The 12,708-nt window shown below is 57.9% G+C and overlaps 1 protein-coding gene across 5 annotated transcripts; it reads left to right on the forward strand.

Moving 5' to 3' along the window:
- The first annotated feature begins 1,238 nt into the window (after nt 1-1,238).
- Slc4a11 (solute carrier family 4 member 11) lies at nt 1,239-11,790 on the forward strand. Of its 5 annotated transcripts, none has more exons than XM_013160015.3 (20): nt 1,239-1,779; nt 3,374-3,436; nt 5,041-5,205; nt 5,295-5,344; nt 5,583-5,814; nt 5,882-5,963; nt 6,208-6,331; nt 8,044-8,247; nt 8,321-8,414; nt 8,518-8,643; nt 8,724-8,837; nt 8,918-9,050; nt 9,296-9,369; nt 9,747-10,002; nt 10,078-10,184; nt 10,272-10,440; nt 10,526-10,699; nt 10,824-11,019; nt 11,182-11,279; nt 11,393-11,790. In XM_013160015.3, the coding sequence occupies exons 1-20, from the start codon at nt 1,737-1,739 to the stop codon at nt 11,460-11,462; spliced, it is 2,574 nt and encodes an 857-aa protein (XP_013015469.1). In that variant the 5' UTR covers nt 1,239-1,736; the 3' UTR covers nt 11,463-11,790. The 5 variants fall into 5 exon arrangements, with proteins under 5 accessions (XP_013015469.1, XP_063104842.1, XP_013015468.1 ...); XM_013160014.3 differs by having other exon boundaries at nt 1,242-1,779; nt 5,298-5,344; nt 11,110-11,279; XM_013160013.2 differs by having other exon boundaries at nt 1,243-1,779; nt 11,110-11,279.
- The last annotated feature ends 918 nt before the right edge of the window (nt 11,791-12,708 follow it).

Genomic DNA, 12,708 nt, shown 5'->3' on the forward strand with positions numbered 1-12,708 from the left:
GGACAAGAGAGCCAGGCAGGGTGGCCTAGGAGAGCAGTTTCCATAGTGGTGAAGATGGAACCCAGGTGTAAGGGATTTATTGGTTTTTTTCTTTTTCTTTTGGGGACCAGGTCTTCTGTAGTTCCTGTGTAGCTAGGCTGGCTTGGAACTCATTGTGATCCTCCAGAGAGGAGTGATTTGAAGAGAAGTGGGGGTTGTGATTTGGAGCAAAAGTGTGGCTGGAGGTTTCAGAAAGAGTTGTGGTTTTTAGCAAGATTCTATATACAGTTGCTTCTCTCCTCAAATTCTATCTGCACACCAACTAAGTTGCATACAGGTAAAGTGAGGGCGGAAATGCTTTGGAAAGAGGTGCCCGGTGAGAACCCAGTGCGTGTTTTTGGGTTCAAAGCCCCGGGAGGTCAGAGGCCCCAGGGGAGGGGCTTCCGAGGGGCCAGGCCACACCGCACTTGTCTTCACCTCGGCAGGGTGGATGGGGGAGAGGCTGCGGAAAAAAGAATGAACTTGGGTGGGAAGGTGCAGCTGTTTGGGAGCTGCGGATCGTGGAAGGGGGTCACACAGAAGGCACAGCATTCCCAGACAGCAGAGGCTCGAGGTGACAGCGGTGGCCCACCCGGCCTTGTCCTAGGCACAGTCAGCGCCCCTACTCTCCGCCCAGCCTCTGCCCTAAGGAGGCTGCCTGTGCCTGGCCGGAGTTCTGCTAACAGTTTGGTACCAAGGGCCCGGCAGAGGGGCCTGAAGGAAGACTCCATGCTTCTCTCCCAGCGCCAAGGGCCCTCGAGGGTGCAGCTGCTTCGAAGAGCAGCGTGCCTCTGCCCTTTCGTGGCTGGAAAACTAGGGGGAACCTCAGTCCCATCAGGGTAAGCGGAACCGCTGCGGGTCTCCGGTCGCAGGCATAAAGCGCAGAGGCCGGGAGGAGGCCCTTGCCGGGGCGTGTGTTTCTGGGTCCCTCAGCGGCACGAGAGCTGTGTAAAGCCACCGCCGGGCCGCACACGGTCGCCCTTGCCAGGCCCCAGCGCCGCGCGCGCCCGCCTGCCGCGTTCACTACCACTTCCCTGTTCACGCGCGCACCACTCCTCGCACGAGAGCGGGCTCCCCCCTGTCCAGGAAGACAGAAGGCAGCGGGGCCATTTTAAGGAAAGAAGCCGAGAACTGGGAGGCGAGCAAAGCCGACGCCGCGGAGCTGGGCGGGGCGGAGCCCGGGAAAGGTGCGTCGGCCGGTCCTGTTAGTCCGGGCGTGCTTCCCGGAGGAGGAGGCGGAGCCCTGGCCCGAGCCCGAGCGATGAATGGAGAAGGCGCAGCAGTGGGCTGGCGCTGCCCAGCAGAGGCCCCCAAGAGAGCGGGGCGGGAGCCGGCGACACAGTTAAAGCGGACGCCTTAGAAGCCTCCGACCCGCCGCAGTAGTACTGCTCGGGGACTGCGAGGCCGTCGGGTTTCTCAAATCTTCCCGAGCTCGCCCAGGCCTTCGCCCGAGAGGCGTGAGGGCTGCGCGCGCGTTGCCTGAAAGAAGCAGGGTGTACGCGGACTGACCAAGCTGCTCCGGGATTGGGAGCAGTTGTCTCTTCAGCCGCGAGGCGGGCGGACGCGATCCCGCCCTCGGTAACACCGCCTCGCGCGGGCGGGGCGTCCGAGCCGCACTAGGACCCAGGCGAGGCGCAGGGGTGTGTCGCCAGCTCTTGGCCATTTGGGGTCCCGCGGCGCCCAGGACGGCACGCAGCGGTCCGCCGATCACCCGCACCATGGCCGGGGCCAGCAAGCGCGTGTTCCATCTCCAGCCGTGCGGTGGGTGCTGGGGCGCGGTTGGGAGGTCGAAGCATCTCGGCGGGGTCGCAGAGCCGTCGGGGAGCCAGAGAGCGCCTGCGGGTTGGGCGCGAGCGAGCCACAGTCGGGCGCGTGCCTGAGGCCTCTGCCTTCGCCGTCTGGGGTCCCTCAACGTCTGGGCCGTGATGCGGCGGGTGGCGGGGTCGGGATGGGAAGCAGGCGGAGCGGAGCCGCGGGACCCCGCGCCCGCAGAGCTCTTCAGAGCCCGCCCGCTGCAGTCCGGGAAGGCGCCTGTTAGTTTCCGCAGGCGTTCAGCCTCGGGCACTGCGGGGGCGCCCCTGTGCCCCGGAGTTCTGACCGTGCCTGGCTGCAGCTGAGAAGCCCCCGAGATGTCTGCAAGGCAGCCCGTGGCGCGGCCCGGAGCCAGGTACCTGCACGCGCCTTCAGTCCCTGGCCCGCCTTCCACGCCGCGGCCTCGGGCGCCACCTTCACTGCCGCGCCCTCTTCTGGGCACGGCTCAGGCTCCCACCTCGCGCGACCGCGACCGCATCCGCCTCCGCCCCGACCCTAGCTCTGCGCCTGTGAGGGCGCCTTCCTCTGCGCACGCCGCCCTCCTGTGCTTCCGGACGGCAGGGCTCGGCGCGGGGAGCGAGATGCATCCCATGTCCCATGTGTTCCTTCCGCAAGCACGCATCTGCCCCTTGTCCCTTCTGCATCAACTGCTCCACCTGCCTGATGCCCGAGTCGCCTCCGAGTAACCCAGGCCGCGGGCAACGAGAGAGGGCTGCACATGCGATGTCCATTTATGGGACCCGCACCGGGACCGGCCTAGGGGAAAGGAGCTATGTGCAGAGAGAACTTACTGATCCAGGTTTCAGACTTGGCCGCGCTGGAGCGGGAGAAACGGGGGTTCCCGTGCCTGCCCTCCAGCTCTGGTGGCCAGGGCTGGATGCGGCCAGCAAAACCTGGATTAGTGATCTCGGGAGAAAAACACCCTGAGAACAGTATTCCTTGACCAGTGCTGTGCACCTGGGCAGTCCGCAGCCCATCAGCGAGGAAATTTAATGACTTAAATCTGGGCTAACTTCCACCTGACTTCGCAGGGCCCTCACCTTGTGTTCCTGCTCCCTCTTCTGCCTTTCTGGCAACTGAACTCAATGCCTTAGCGCTGAGCTACACCCCCAGTCCTGTTGTATTTTTTATTTTAAGTCTTGTTTTATTCTAGTCCATTTATTTATTTACTTATTTTGGTACTGGGAGTCAAACTCAGAACTGCACCTTTGCCAGGCAAGCACTGTGCCCGACCTATATATGCCTGGCCCAAGAGAGAGAGTCTTCCTAAACTGTTAAATTGTTCAGGGTGGGCCTGAGTTTGTGATCCTTCTGCCTTGGCTTCCCAGAGTGCTGGGATTATAGGTGTGCACCACCACAACCAGCCCTTGTTACTGTTATTCCTCTGGTTCTGGGAGGGGTCAAGAATGGCAAGAGCTGGTCGTGGGCTTGCGGGGGGGGGGGGGTATCACAGGTTAGGTGTGGGGTGGGTTGCAAGTGCGCATGGGAGATTGTCCAGGGCTGATCCACAGGACTGGAGACAGTTCTTTGGTTTCTCTTGCAGAAAGCTCCTCTTTGGCTGTGTCTCAGAACGGAGGCCTCGAGGATTCCAGTGAGTACTTCTCAGGTGTGTGCATGAAGCCCAGCTGTCTCCAGGTGACACACCTGTGTGTTGTGGCGCAGGCCCTGGCCTCTGTGTTGGTGCTGGAATACCTTTAGCCCCACTTTGTGGAGGGCATGGCTTGGTGGGAGGATGGCTCACAAGTCTGAGCATTGGCAGATCCTGAGGTATTGTGATTCCCTCCCCTGGTCACTGTCTGAGCAGCCTGTGGCCAAGGGCTGAGTCTGCCCTCATCCCAGCCCTGGAGGGAGGGACTGCTTCGTCCCTCTAAGGACGTCTAACCTCTCTGGGCATCAGTTATCCCTGCTCACACATCTGGTTGCCCCCTCTGTGTGTCTTGGCTGCCAGTCCTGTGCCCAGCCCCATGAGCTGGCCTGGCCATCAGGGGATTGTAAGTGCCTAGACCTTGGGTGCCTTTGGAGTTGAGCATGTGACTTCATTCCCAGTAGTGGTAGGGATGTGGCATCCAAGGAGCCCTGGCAGGGAGCTGGGTGCACTTTGGCAGGTGCTTAACTAAAGGTCTAAGAGCTGAGCCTGAGGAAAGGTAGCACCACGGGCAGGGAGAGAAGAGGGCCATTTGTGGGGTGTGGGTGTTGACAGGTGGCGGAGCAGTAGCTGGTCGGCAAGGTTCAGGGCAACCAGGTGGCTTTAAACAAGGCAGGCCTGGAATGGAATGGTGGAGGTTTTCACTAGCTGAACGACAAAAGCAAGGACATCTTTTGAGCCAGTAGTTCTCTGGACTATGGTGTCAGCACAGGCTTAGGGATGGGTTCATCAGACCCTAGCTCAGAACATGGGGATGTGCAGAGGAAACTGGTGGGCCGGGTGGAAGTGACTCAGGGTGAGTCATTGCCGGGCAGGTAGGCGTACTGCTGACCCCGTCCCTGTCCCTGCACAGGTGTTGGTTAGGCATTACGATGCCCTGGACTACGAGGGCCCCTTTTCCTGGAGTAGTCACAAATAGGGATCATCAAATAGTCTCAGAAGAGGTACCAGCTGGGCCAGAAGAGAGGCAGGGCTCCTAGAGGAGGAGGGTTCCCACAGAAGGCCAGGGAGGGAGGGAAGCCTTCAGTGGGCTTGGGAGGACGAGAGCTGGCAAGCTTGGGGCCCTGGCTTTCCAGAGTGAGGGATCAGGGTGGGGACAGGGACTAGGACTGAGCCTGAGGAACAGGCCGGGGGGGGGGGACAGCAGGAGCCACAGCAGGGCTCAGAGGAGAGAGGAGCATTTTCTCATTATAGGGAGCCTTCCTGTGGGCCTTCACACTATGCTACATGTGCCCCTTTTTTGGCCAGTCTTCCTGAGCTGCCCTGGCTGGTCTCCTGCCTCAGCCTCCCAAGTAGCTAGGATTACAGAGATATACCATGTGATAGACCCCAAGGTTTGCAGCATGACACAGGAAGGGTCAGAACAGGGCAGGGCCTGGTCCCTGTAACTGAAGTATTGGGACATGCCTCTGAGCAGTGCTTCCTTGCTGGTGGGGGCTCTCTGCTGGCCTGCATGGGGCTTCTCATTCCTGAGTGGGTCAGTGGGGACCTGGGCCTTGGGCCTGGAGCCTCTCCTGGTGCACAGCACTGACTGCTGGGCTCTATCGGGTCTCTCTGGGTGACAGCTCCATCCCCAAGCTGTCTCAGGAATGAAGTGGATGATACGTCAGAGGCCCGAGAAGACAGCCTGGGGGATGATGTCTTCGATACAGTCAATTCTTCCATCGTGTCTAGTGAGAGCATCCGCTTCTTCGTCCGTGTCAATCTGGAGGTGCAGCCCTCCGTATCCGGTAGGGTGTACAGCAGGGACAGACTGGGGAGGGAACCCTACTCTACCAAGTGAGCCCCAGAACCCTGAGCCCTCCTCCCTTCTTCCCAGAAGGCGAAGCACTATCCAACGGCTGCGTGCTCCTGCACACGTCCCGCAAGGTGAGCAGCCAGGGCCTCATTGGTGTGGTAGGAGGAAGCAGGCTCCTACTGTCCCCTTCCCTTGTCACCCGCCTCCACCACCCCAGAGAATTTCTGACCTCAGGCCAGCCCCAGGCTGAGGCTTTGCTCTTAGAAACGGATCTTTCATGATGATGGGCAGAGGCCTCCAGGGGGCACCATGGAGGAGCGAGGCCCAGGAGGGACAGTGGTCTCATTGTTGGGCCTGGGGTCCCCCCAGTACCTGAAGTTAAAGAACTTCAGGGAAGAGATCCGTGCGCACCGGGACCTGGATGGCTTCCTGGCCCAGGCCAGCATCATCCTGAATGAAACAGCCACCTCCCTGGATGATGTGCTACGGACCATGCTAGGCCGCTTTGCCCAGGACCCCAACCACGCTGAGCCTGACTGCAACTTGGAGCTGATCATGGCCAAGCTCTTTACGGATGCAGAGGCCCCCACAGAGAGTAAAGGTATGGCCCATTCCCCCACCCCACAGGGAGGTCTCGGGGCACGGCTGACCCTCCATTCCATCCTCAGTGCAGCTGCTGTCAGATACCATCCAAGGGGTCACGGCCACGGTCAGAGGGGTGCAGTACCAGCAGTCATGGCTCTGTATCATGTGAGTTGCCAGGCAGGCACCCCCACCCCACCCGTTACACTGGAGTGGTGTCTCCTGTCCCTGCCAAGGCTGCCCAGCCACAAGTGACCTGGCTTTGGTGATACCATTTGGGAGCAGTGGGTCCATCATGCCATAGTCTTTGTTCTCCCCAACAGAGGTACCAGGGGCCCAAGTCAGGGCGACTGGGTAGGGGGCAGCTCCTGAGGTAGCAACTCTATCCTGTGTGCCTTCCTGTCCCTGCCAGCTGTACCATGAAAGCCCTGCAGAAACGGCATGTGTGCATCAGCCGCCTGGTTCGCCCACAAAACTGGGGTGAAAACTCCTGTGAAGTTCGGTTTGTCATCCTGGTGCTGGCCCCACCCAAGATGGTGAGTGCAGGTCCTGGTGTTTGGGCACCCAGGCTGGTGCCCCCTTCTCCAAGCATCTCTGAAGGCCTCCTGTGCCTCGCTCTCCAGTGCTTGCTAGGTCCTGTTGTGCATCCAGATTTCCCCTGAGGTTGCCTATAACGTTGTCTTTCCTTGTGGATGGAGGAGAAATGCTTTTTTCCATTACTGTGACGCATACATCATGATCTTTCTCTGGGAAGGATCATGTCTCCACCCTAACCCTTCTCCTAGTTAACTGATGTCAAAATTTGCTGGCCAATAATCCCCACTCTTTTTGGGCCAAACATTGCTCTGTCAGGCAACCCTGCTTTGTGGAGGCTGGGGCTGGCATAATTTGGGGATTCTCCCCATAAAGGACTTTGAAATCTTGTGTGGAGAATTAAGAGTTCCCCTTCATAGGCCTTTCAGAGATTTAACATTTAATCTTCCATTAGCTTTCTGGTGAAGTGTGGGCTGGAGTGAGGACCTAGTGCATGGAGAGACAAGCACTCTGCTGCGCAGCCATACCCTCTTCCCTTCATTATCTCCCTCCTCTCCTCTTGCCCTTTCTTCCTCTTTGCTTGGTACTGGGGACTGAACACAGAGCCTTTATGTGGAACTACATCCCCCACTCTTTTTTAACTTTTTATTTTGAGATGGTCTCTCTTGGAATTCTCCTGCCTCAGCTTCCCAGAGTGCTGGGATTACAGGGCTGTGCCATAACACCTGGCTCTTGACAAGTCCCCCTCTGCCTGTACAGGCTTCTTCCTTTGGATTTCTCTAGGCAAAGGGAGTGCTAAGGACATGTGCCTTACGAGGGTCTTGTAGACATGCTGTCTGCATGGGTACCAGGGAGAAAGGAAGGGCAGCTCATGTTGACAGGGAGTGGCAACTGAACAGTGAAAGGAGCAATAGCCCACCAGCTGGGTGCCTTGGACAGGCCAGCCAGCCTGTACACTGGGCTTCTCCCAGGGACGCAGGCTTTTCTACAGCACAGGATGCAGAGCGCCGGGCCAGCACCCCTGAGCATGACCTAGAGCAGGTGCTGCCCTGGGTACCCGGCTGGGAGAAGAACAGGTTTCCAAGTTATTGGATACTTGGTTCATGGTTCATGGACACATTGATGAGCTTGGCCAACAGGCAAGAGACCAGGTGCAGTGGTCCTGGTCCTCCTTTGAAAGTCAAATAACTAGCAGAAGTGGGGAGCTATGGTTGATAGGGAAATGTTTTGCTCTATTATGGTTTCCAATCAGTGGTGTTTTTGTTTTTGTTTTTTGGTGATGGTGCTGGAGATCAAATCCAGGGCCTTACACATGTTCCGCCAGTCCTCTATCACTAGCTATCCCCATCAGATTTTTGTTGCTTAGGTCGACTAGTATCTGAGTTTATACGAAAAGTGGGCATGGAGGCACGTGCCTGTAATCCAGCTCTCAGGTGTCTGAGGCAGGAGGCTCACTGTGAGTCTGACAGCCTGGGCTACAGTATAGTGAGCTCGCTTGCCCTACACAGCAGCTTGTCTTAAAAGGAAAGCATTACAGTGACAGTTGTCATAGTAATCTAGTGAAATGGTGGCCCAAGTGTCCCAGTGCCTGGACTTTGGGGAACACTGCCAGCTCTCAAGGAGCCTCTGCCACCTGCTGGAGGATGCTATGCTCCTCAAGGGCAGTGTGCTGTGTCCAACTTCAGATGTATTCTCCCCCATCTTTTGTGTCCAGAAAAGCACCAAGACTGCTATGGAGGTGGCCCGCACATTTGCCACCATGTTTTCAGACATCACCTTCCGCCAGAAGCTCCTGAAGACCCGCACGGAGGAAGAATTCAAGGAGGCACTGATGCAGCAGAAACAGCTGCTCACCATGGCGATACCAAGAGCAAACGGACAAGGCAGAGGCTCCTTCCATGCGCACAGACACCTACAGGTACAGAGCAGAGCTGGGCATGGGCAGTGGGGGGCCTAGGCGGCCAGGACTGACAAGCTATCTTCTCTCCTAGCCCCCGAAGTGCAAAGACTTCTTCCCTTTTGGGAGGGGCATCAGGGAAGACATCTCGCGCAGGTTTTCCGTCTACTTGCAGGACTTCACTGATGGTACATCCCCACTGCCCACCCAGCTTAGCCGTTCAGGCCTCAGGACCACATGCGTGTCCATCTCACCTCCCCAACAACCCTTTTGCCCCACCCCCTCTCCTAGGCATTGTCGGGAAAAGCAAGGCTGTGGGCAAATACATCACCACCACCCTGTTTCTCTACTTTGCCTGCCTGCTGCCCACAATTGCATTTGGGTCTCTGAACGATGAGAACACAAATGGAGCCATTGGTGAGGGCTAGAGCCTGGCAGGGATGTGCTGGGCAGGGCCAAGGTACTGGCTGTGCCCAGCTGACCTCCCACCTCCGCAGATGTGCAGAAGACCATAGTCGGCCAGAGTATCGGCGGCTTCCTGTATGCAATCTTCTCTGGGCAGCCACTGGTGATTCTGCTGACGACTGCGCCCCTGGCCATCTACACCCAGGGTGCAGTGGGGGTTGTGGTGGGAGATGGTGCCTGAGGCCCAAGGTCCCCCCTGGGACCTGACCCCACATCCTGCCCACAGTGATCCGGGTCATCTGTGATGACTACAACCTGGACTTCAGTGCCTTCTATGCGTGGACAGGCCTGTGGAACAGCTTCTTCCTCGCACTCTATGCCTTCTTCAACCTCAGTCTGGTCATGAGTCTTTTCAAAAGGTGACTATTCTTTTCTAGGTCTGGGGACCCGCGACCATGGCCTGGTTAGCTGCATGCCAGCCTCTGAGAAGCTGGAACCCTGAGGAGGATGAGATGTCCCCATTATACCCCTGCACCAAGAGGCTGGGCTGGGCCAGCCTGGGCCCTGGTCCTTTTCGCGGGGGGGGGGGGGGGGGGCAGGCAGAGGCTCAGGGAACATGGCCTCCAACGACACACCCAGCTCACACCAGTGTTGCCCCCGGCAGGTCAACGGAAGAAATTATTGCCCTGTTCATTTCCATCACGTTCGTGGTAGATGCCGTCAAGGGCATGGTCAAAAGTGAGTGCAGAGCTGCCAACCACTGGCTGAGCTGGGACAGGGACTTTGGGTTGGGCAGGGCTCAAGCTCTAGAAGCTGATGGGGCTGTCCAGGCAGGGTCAGAGATGGGGGTAGAGGCGCTGAGCTAGGTGTGATGTGGTTTCATGGCTGGAACAAGGACAGTAGTGGGGCCATGGGGACAGTGGGTGGATGGGCAGGTCCTTGAGGTCCTAACAGACAAGGCCCGTTTTCCCTACTTCCTCCCCCAAACCCAGAAGCCCTTTAACCCCTCAGGGCTTCTCTCCTTCCCCTCCCTGGACCCCTACCCAGCATTCAGGAGGATGCTGAGCCCTGACCTCAGAGCTGAGAAGGCTGAGGCCTGTTGATCTACTCCACAGTCTTCTGGAAGTACTACTACGGCCACCAGCACAACAAGAGAATGTCACTCCTGGTGAGCCCACTAGGCACAGGCACTGCCCTCAACTCCAGCTTCCAGGCCGCCCTCAACTCCAGCCTCCTGGCCAGCCCCACTGAGCTGGATGCTTTGAGTGGCCTGGGCGCTGTGCACTCCGGCAGGGCGACTGCAGTGCTCAGCCTCCTCATCATGCTGGGCACGCTCTGGCTCGGCTACACCCTTTACCAGTTCAAGAAGAGGTGAGGGGCCCCAGGCAGAGCAGAAGGAGGGGCAGCACAGCTCTCAGCCACACTTACCTTGCCCGCCATCCACAGCCCCTACCTGCACCCATACGTGCGCGAGATCCTGTCTGACTGTGCCCTGCCCATCGCGGTGCTCACCTTCTCCCTTCTCAGCTCCTATGGCTTCCAGGAAATTGAGAGTGAGTGGGGACCCACGGTTTGGTGGGGGCCGCCTGCACTTGCTCCCTGGAGGCTGCTGCCTGAGCAGAAGTTTGTCCCCACTGCAGTGAGCAGGTTTCGTTACAACCCCAGCGGCAATCTGTTTGAAGTGGCACAGATCAGCTCGCTGTCTCTGGAGGCCATCGGCAGTGCCATGGTCCTTGGCTTCCTCCTCTCCCTGCTCTTTTTCATCGAGCAGAACCTCGTGGCTGCCTTGGTCAATGCACCAGAGAACAGGTACAGAGACAGGAGGGCAGGCCGAGCAAGCACCCCATGCTCTGCAGGCCAGTGGGGCTTTGTCCACGTGTGCCCTCTGCTGCAGGCTGGTGAAAGGCACTGCCTACCACTGGGACCTCCTGCTTCTTGCCATCATCAACACGCTCCTGTCCCTGTTTGGGCTGCCCTGGATCCACGCTGCCTACCCCCATTCCCCGCTGCATGTGCGGGCCCTGGCTTTAGTGGAGGAGCGAGTAGAAAACGGGCACATTTATGAGACGTGAGTGTGACAGTGACTAGGGATCTGGGGCTAAGCCATGAGGACCCAGCATTGGCCTGGGCTGTCTGTGACATAGTGATGCAGCCTTGGGACCCCATGTGGTCTCCTACTCTTGGGCCTGCAGGATTGTGAATGTCTGGGAGACACGGCTGACCTCGCTGGGCGCCAGTGTGCTGGTGGGGCTGTCCTTGCTGCTGCTGCCTTTCCCGCTGCAGTGGATCCCCAAGCCCGTGCTCTACGGCCTCTTCCTCTACATCGCGCTCACCTCCCTGGATGGTAACCAGCTCTTCTCTCGTGTGGCTCTGCTGCTCAAAGAGCAGGTGGGTGCCTGGCCCAGGGAGGTTGGCGAGACAAGGCACATGACTGTCCCTGTCCACACCTACCTAGTCACTGCCACTTGCCTGTTGCAGACATCATACCCACCCACACACTACATCCGGAGGGTGCCCCAGAGAAAGATCCACTACTTCACCTGCCTGCAGGGCATGCAGCTGCTGCTGCTGTGCACCTTTGGCATGAGCACCCTGCCCTACATGAAGATGGTCTTTCCTCTCATCATGATCCTCCTCATCCCCATCAGGTACACCAGGCAGGGGCAGGAGGTGCAGCCCAGGGCTAGGGCGGTGGCTGGTTGGACCTGCTGCCTTCTCTCTGACCACTCATGGTTCACTTCCTGTCTCCCCCTGTGCCCAGGTACATCCTGCTGCCCCGAATCATCGCAGCCAAGTACCTGGATGCCATGGATGTGGAGCACTGGTCCTGACTGGTGGGCTCTGGCCACACCTTCACCGCCCTCAGGGAGGTGTGGCTGTCTGGGCTCTCGCAGCAGGCTGTGTCCTCATGGGCAGCTCACAGGTCCCAGCAACTGGGCATTGTGGGGGTTCCATGCTGTGTGCTCCCTGCTCTGCCCATTAGCCTTCAGCCTTGGGTCAGGAATGCTGCTCAGGGCAGTTTCTGTCCAGGGTGGGGACTAAGCAGAGTGGGTTTTCTTTTGATAAAAGAGTCAATGCCAGGAGGGAAGCCATTTCCTTGATTGTGTAAGGAACGCACTGTGGCACATCAGCGAATAAAGCTCCTGTTTGTATCCTTCACCATGTGTCACCCCACCCCAGGGAGAGTGGAATGAGAGGGATTAATGTGGAGCTGGGGATTTAGCTCAGTGGCATAAGCGCCAGCCTTGCAAGCAGGCAGTCGTGAGTTCGATCCCCGGTACCGATAAAAAGGAGAAAGACAAAAAAAAAAAAAAAAAAAGAGAGAGGGATTAATGTGTGTTGAGTGGCACCTGTGGGTAGTTGTTGCACCCTGCACAGTGAACCCTACAAAACATAACCCTGTACAGTGGACATTGGTCCAACAGTGGAATATGGATAGTCCAGGAGGGAGGCCTTTGTGCTATCCTACTGTGCAGCGTCTGCAGGGGGGTTTTGCAGACAGTGGGAAGGGAGGGACAGTGAGGTGCTATTGGGGGGGGGGGGCAGGGTGTGGGTACTCTGCACAGGGCAGTGACATGGTGGGGCTGGACAAAAGGAGGGAGAACGGCAGATTCCAGCATGTGGGGACTTGCCTGTGAACTGGGAGCCAGAGCAGAAATATGGATGTGGAGCCAGTGTGCTCCTCTGCACTTCCAGAATCAGCGGAGATGGCAGATGGGAACACCAAGCTCAGTCTGGGTGGACAAATGCCCCATGGACTGAGATATTTTGGGTTAAAGCAGCAGAGGAAGAGATTCACTGCACTGAAACAGCAAAGGAACTTATACCTAAAATATGCAAAGGAAGGCCAGCTGTAGAGGCAGCGGTTTAAATGGAAGAGAGGATGGTTTAAATGGAAGAGAACCAAAAAATTAACAGGAAAGGCAAGATGCTGGAACTCACTGGCAGGGCTGGGGTGTGGCTCAGTGCTTCTGCACTTGACTAAGGGTGCACACAAGGCCCTGGGTTTGATCCTAAGGCTGCAAAACACAATGACAATCACTCTGCCAATGAATGTTACGTATTTGTTAGATTTTA

This window comes from Cavia porcellus, unplaced genomic scaffold (assembly GCF_034190915.1).
Source record: "Cavia porcellus strain 051 isolate PalLab524CR breed Dunkin Hartley unplaced genomic scaffold, mCavPor4.1 scaffold_5, whole genome shotgun sequence".
Lineage (NCBI taxonomy): Eukaryota > Metazoa > Chordata > Mammalia > Rodentia > Caviidae > Cavia > Cavia porcellus.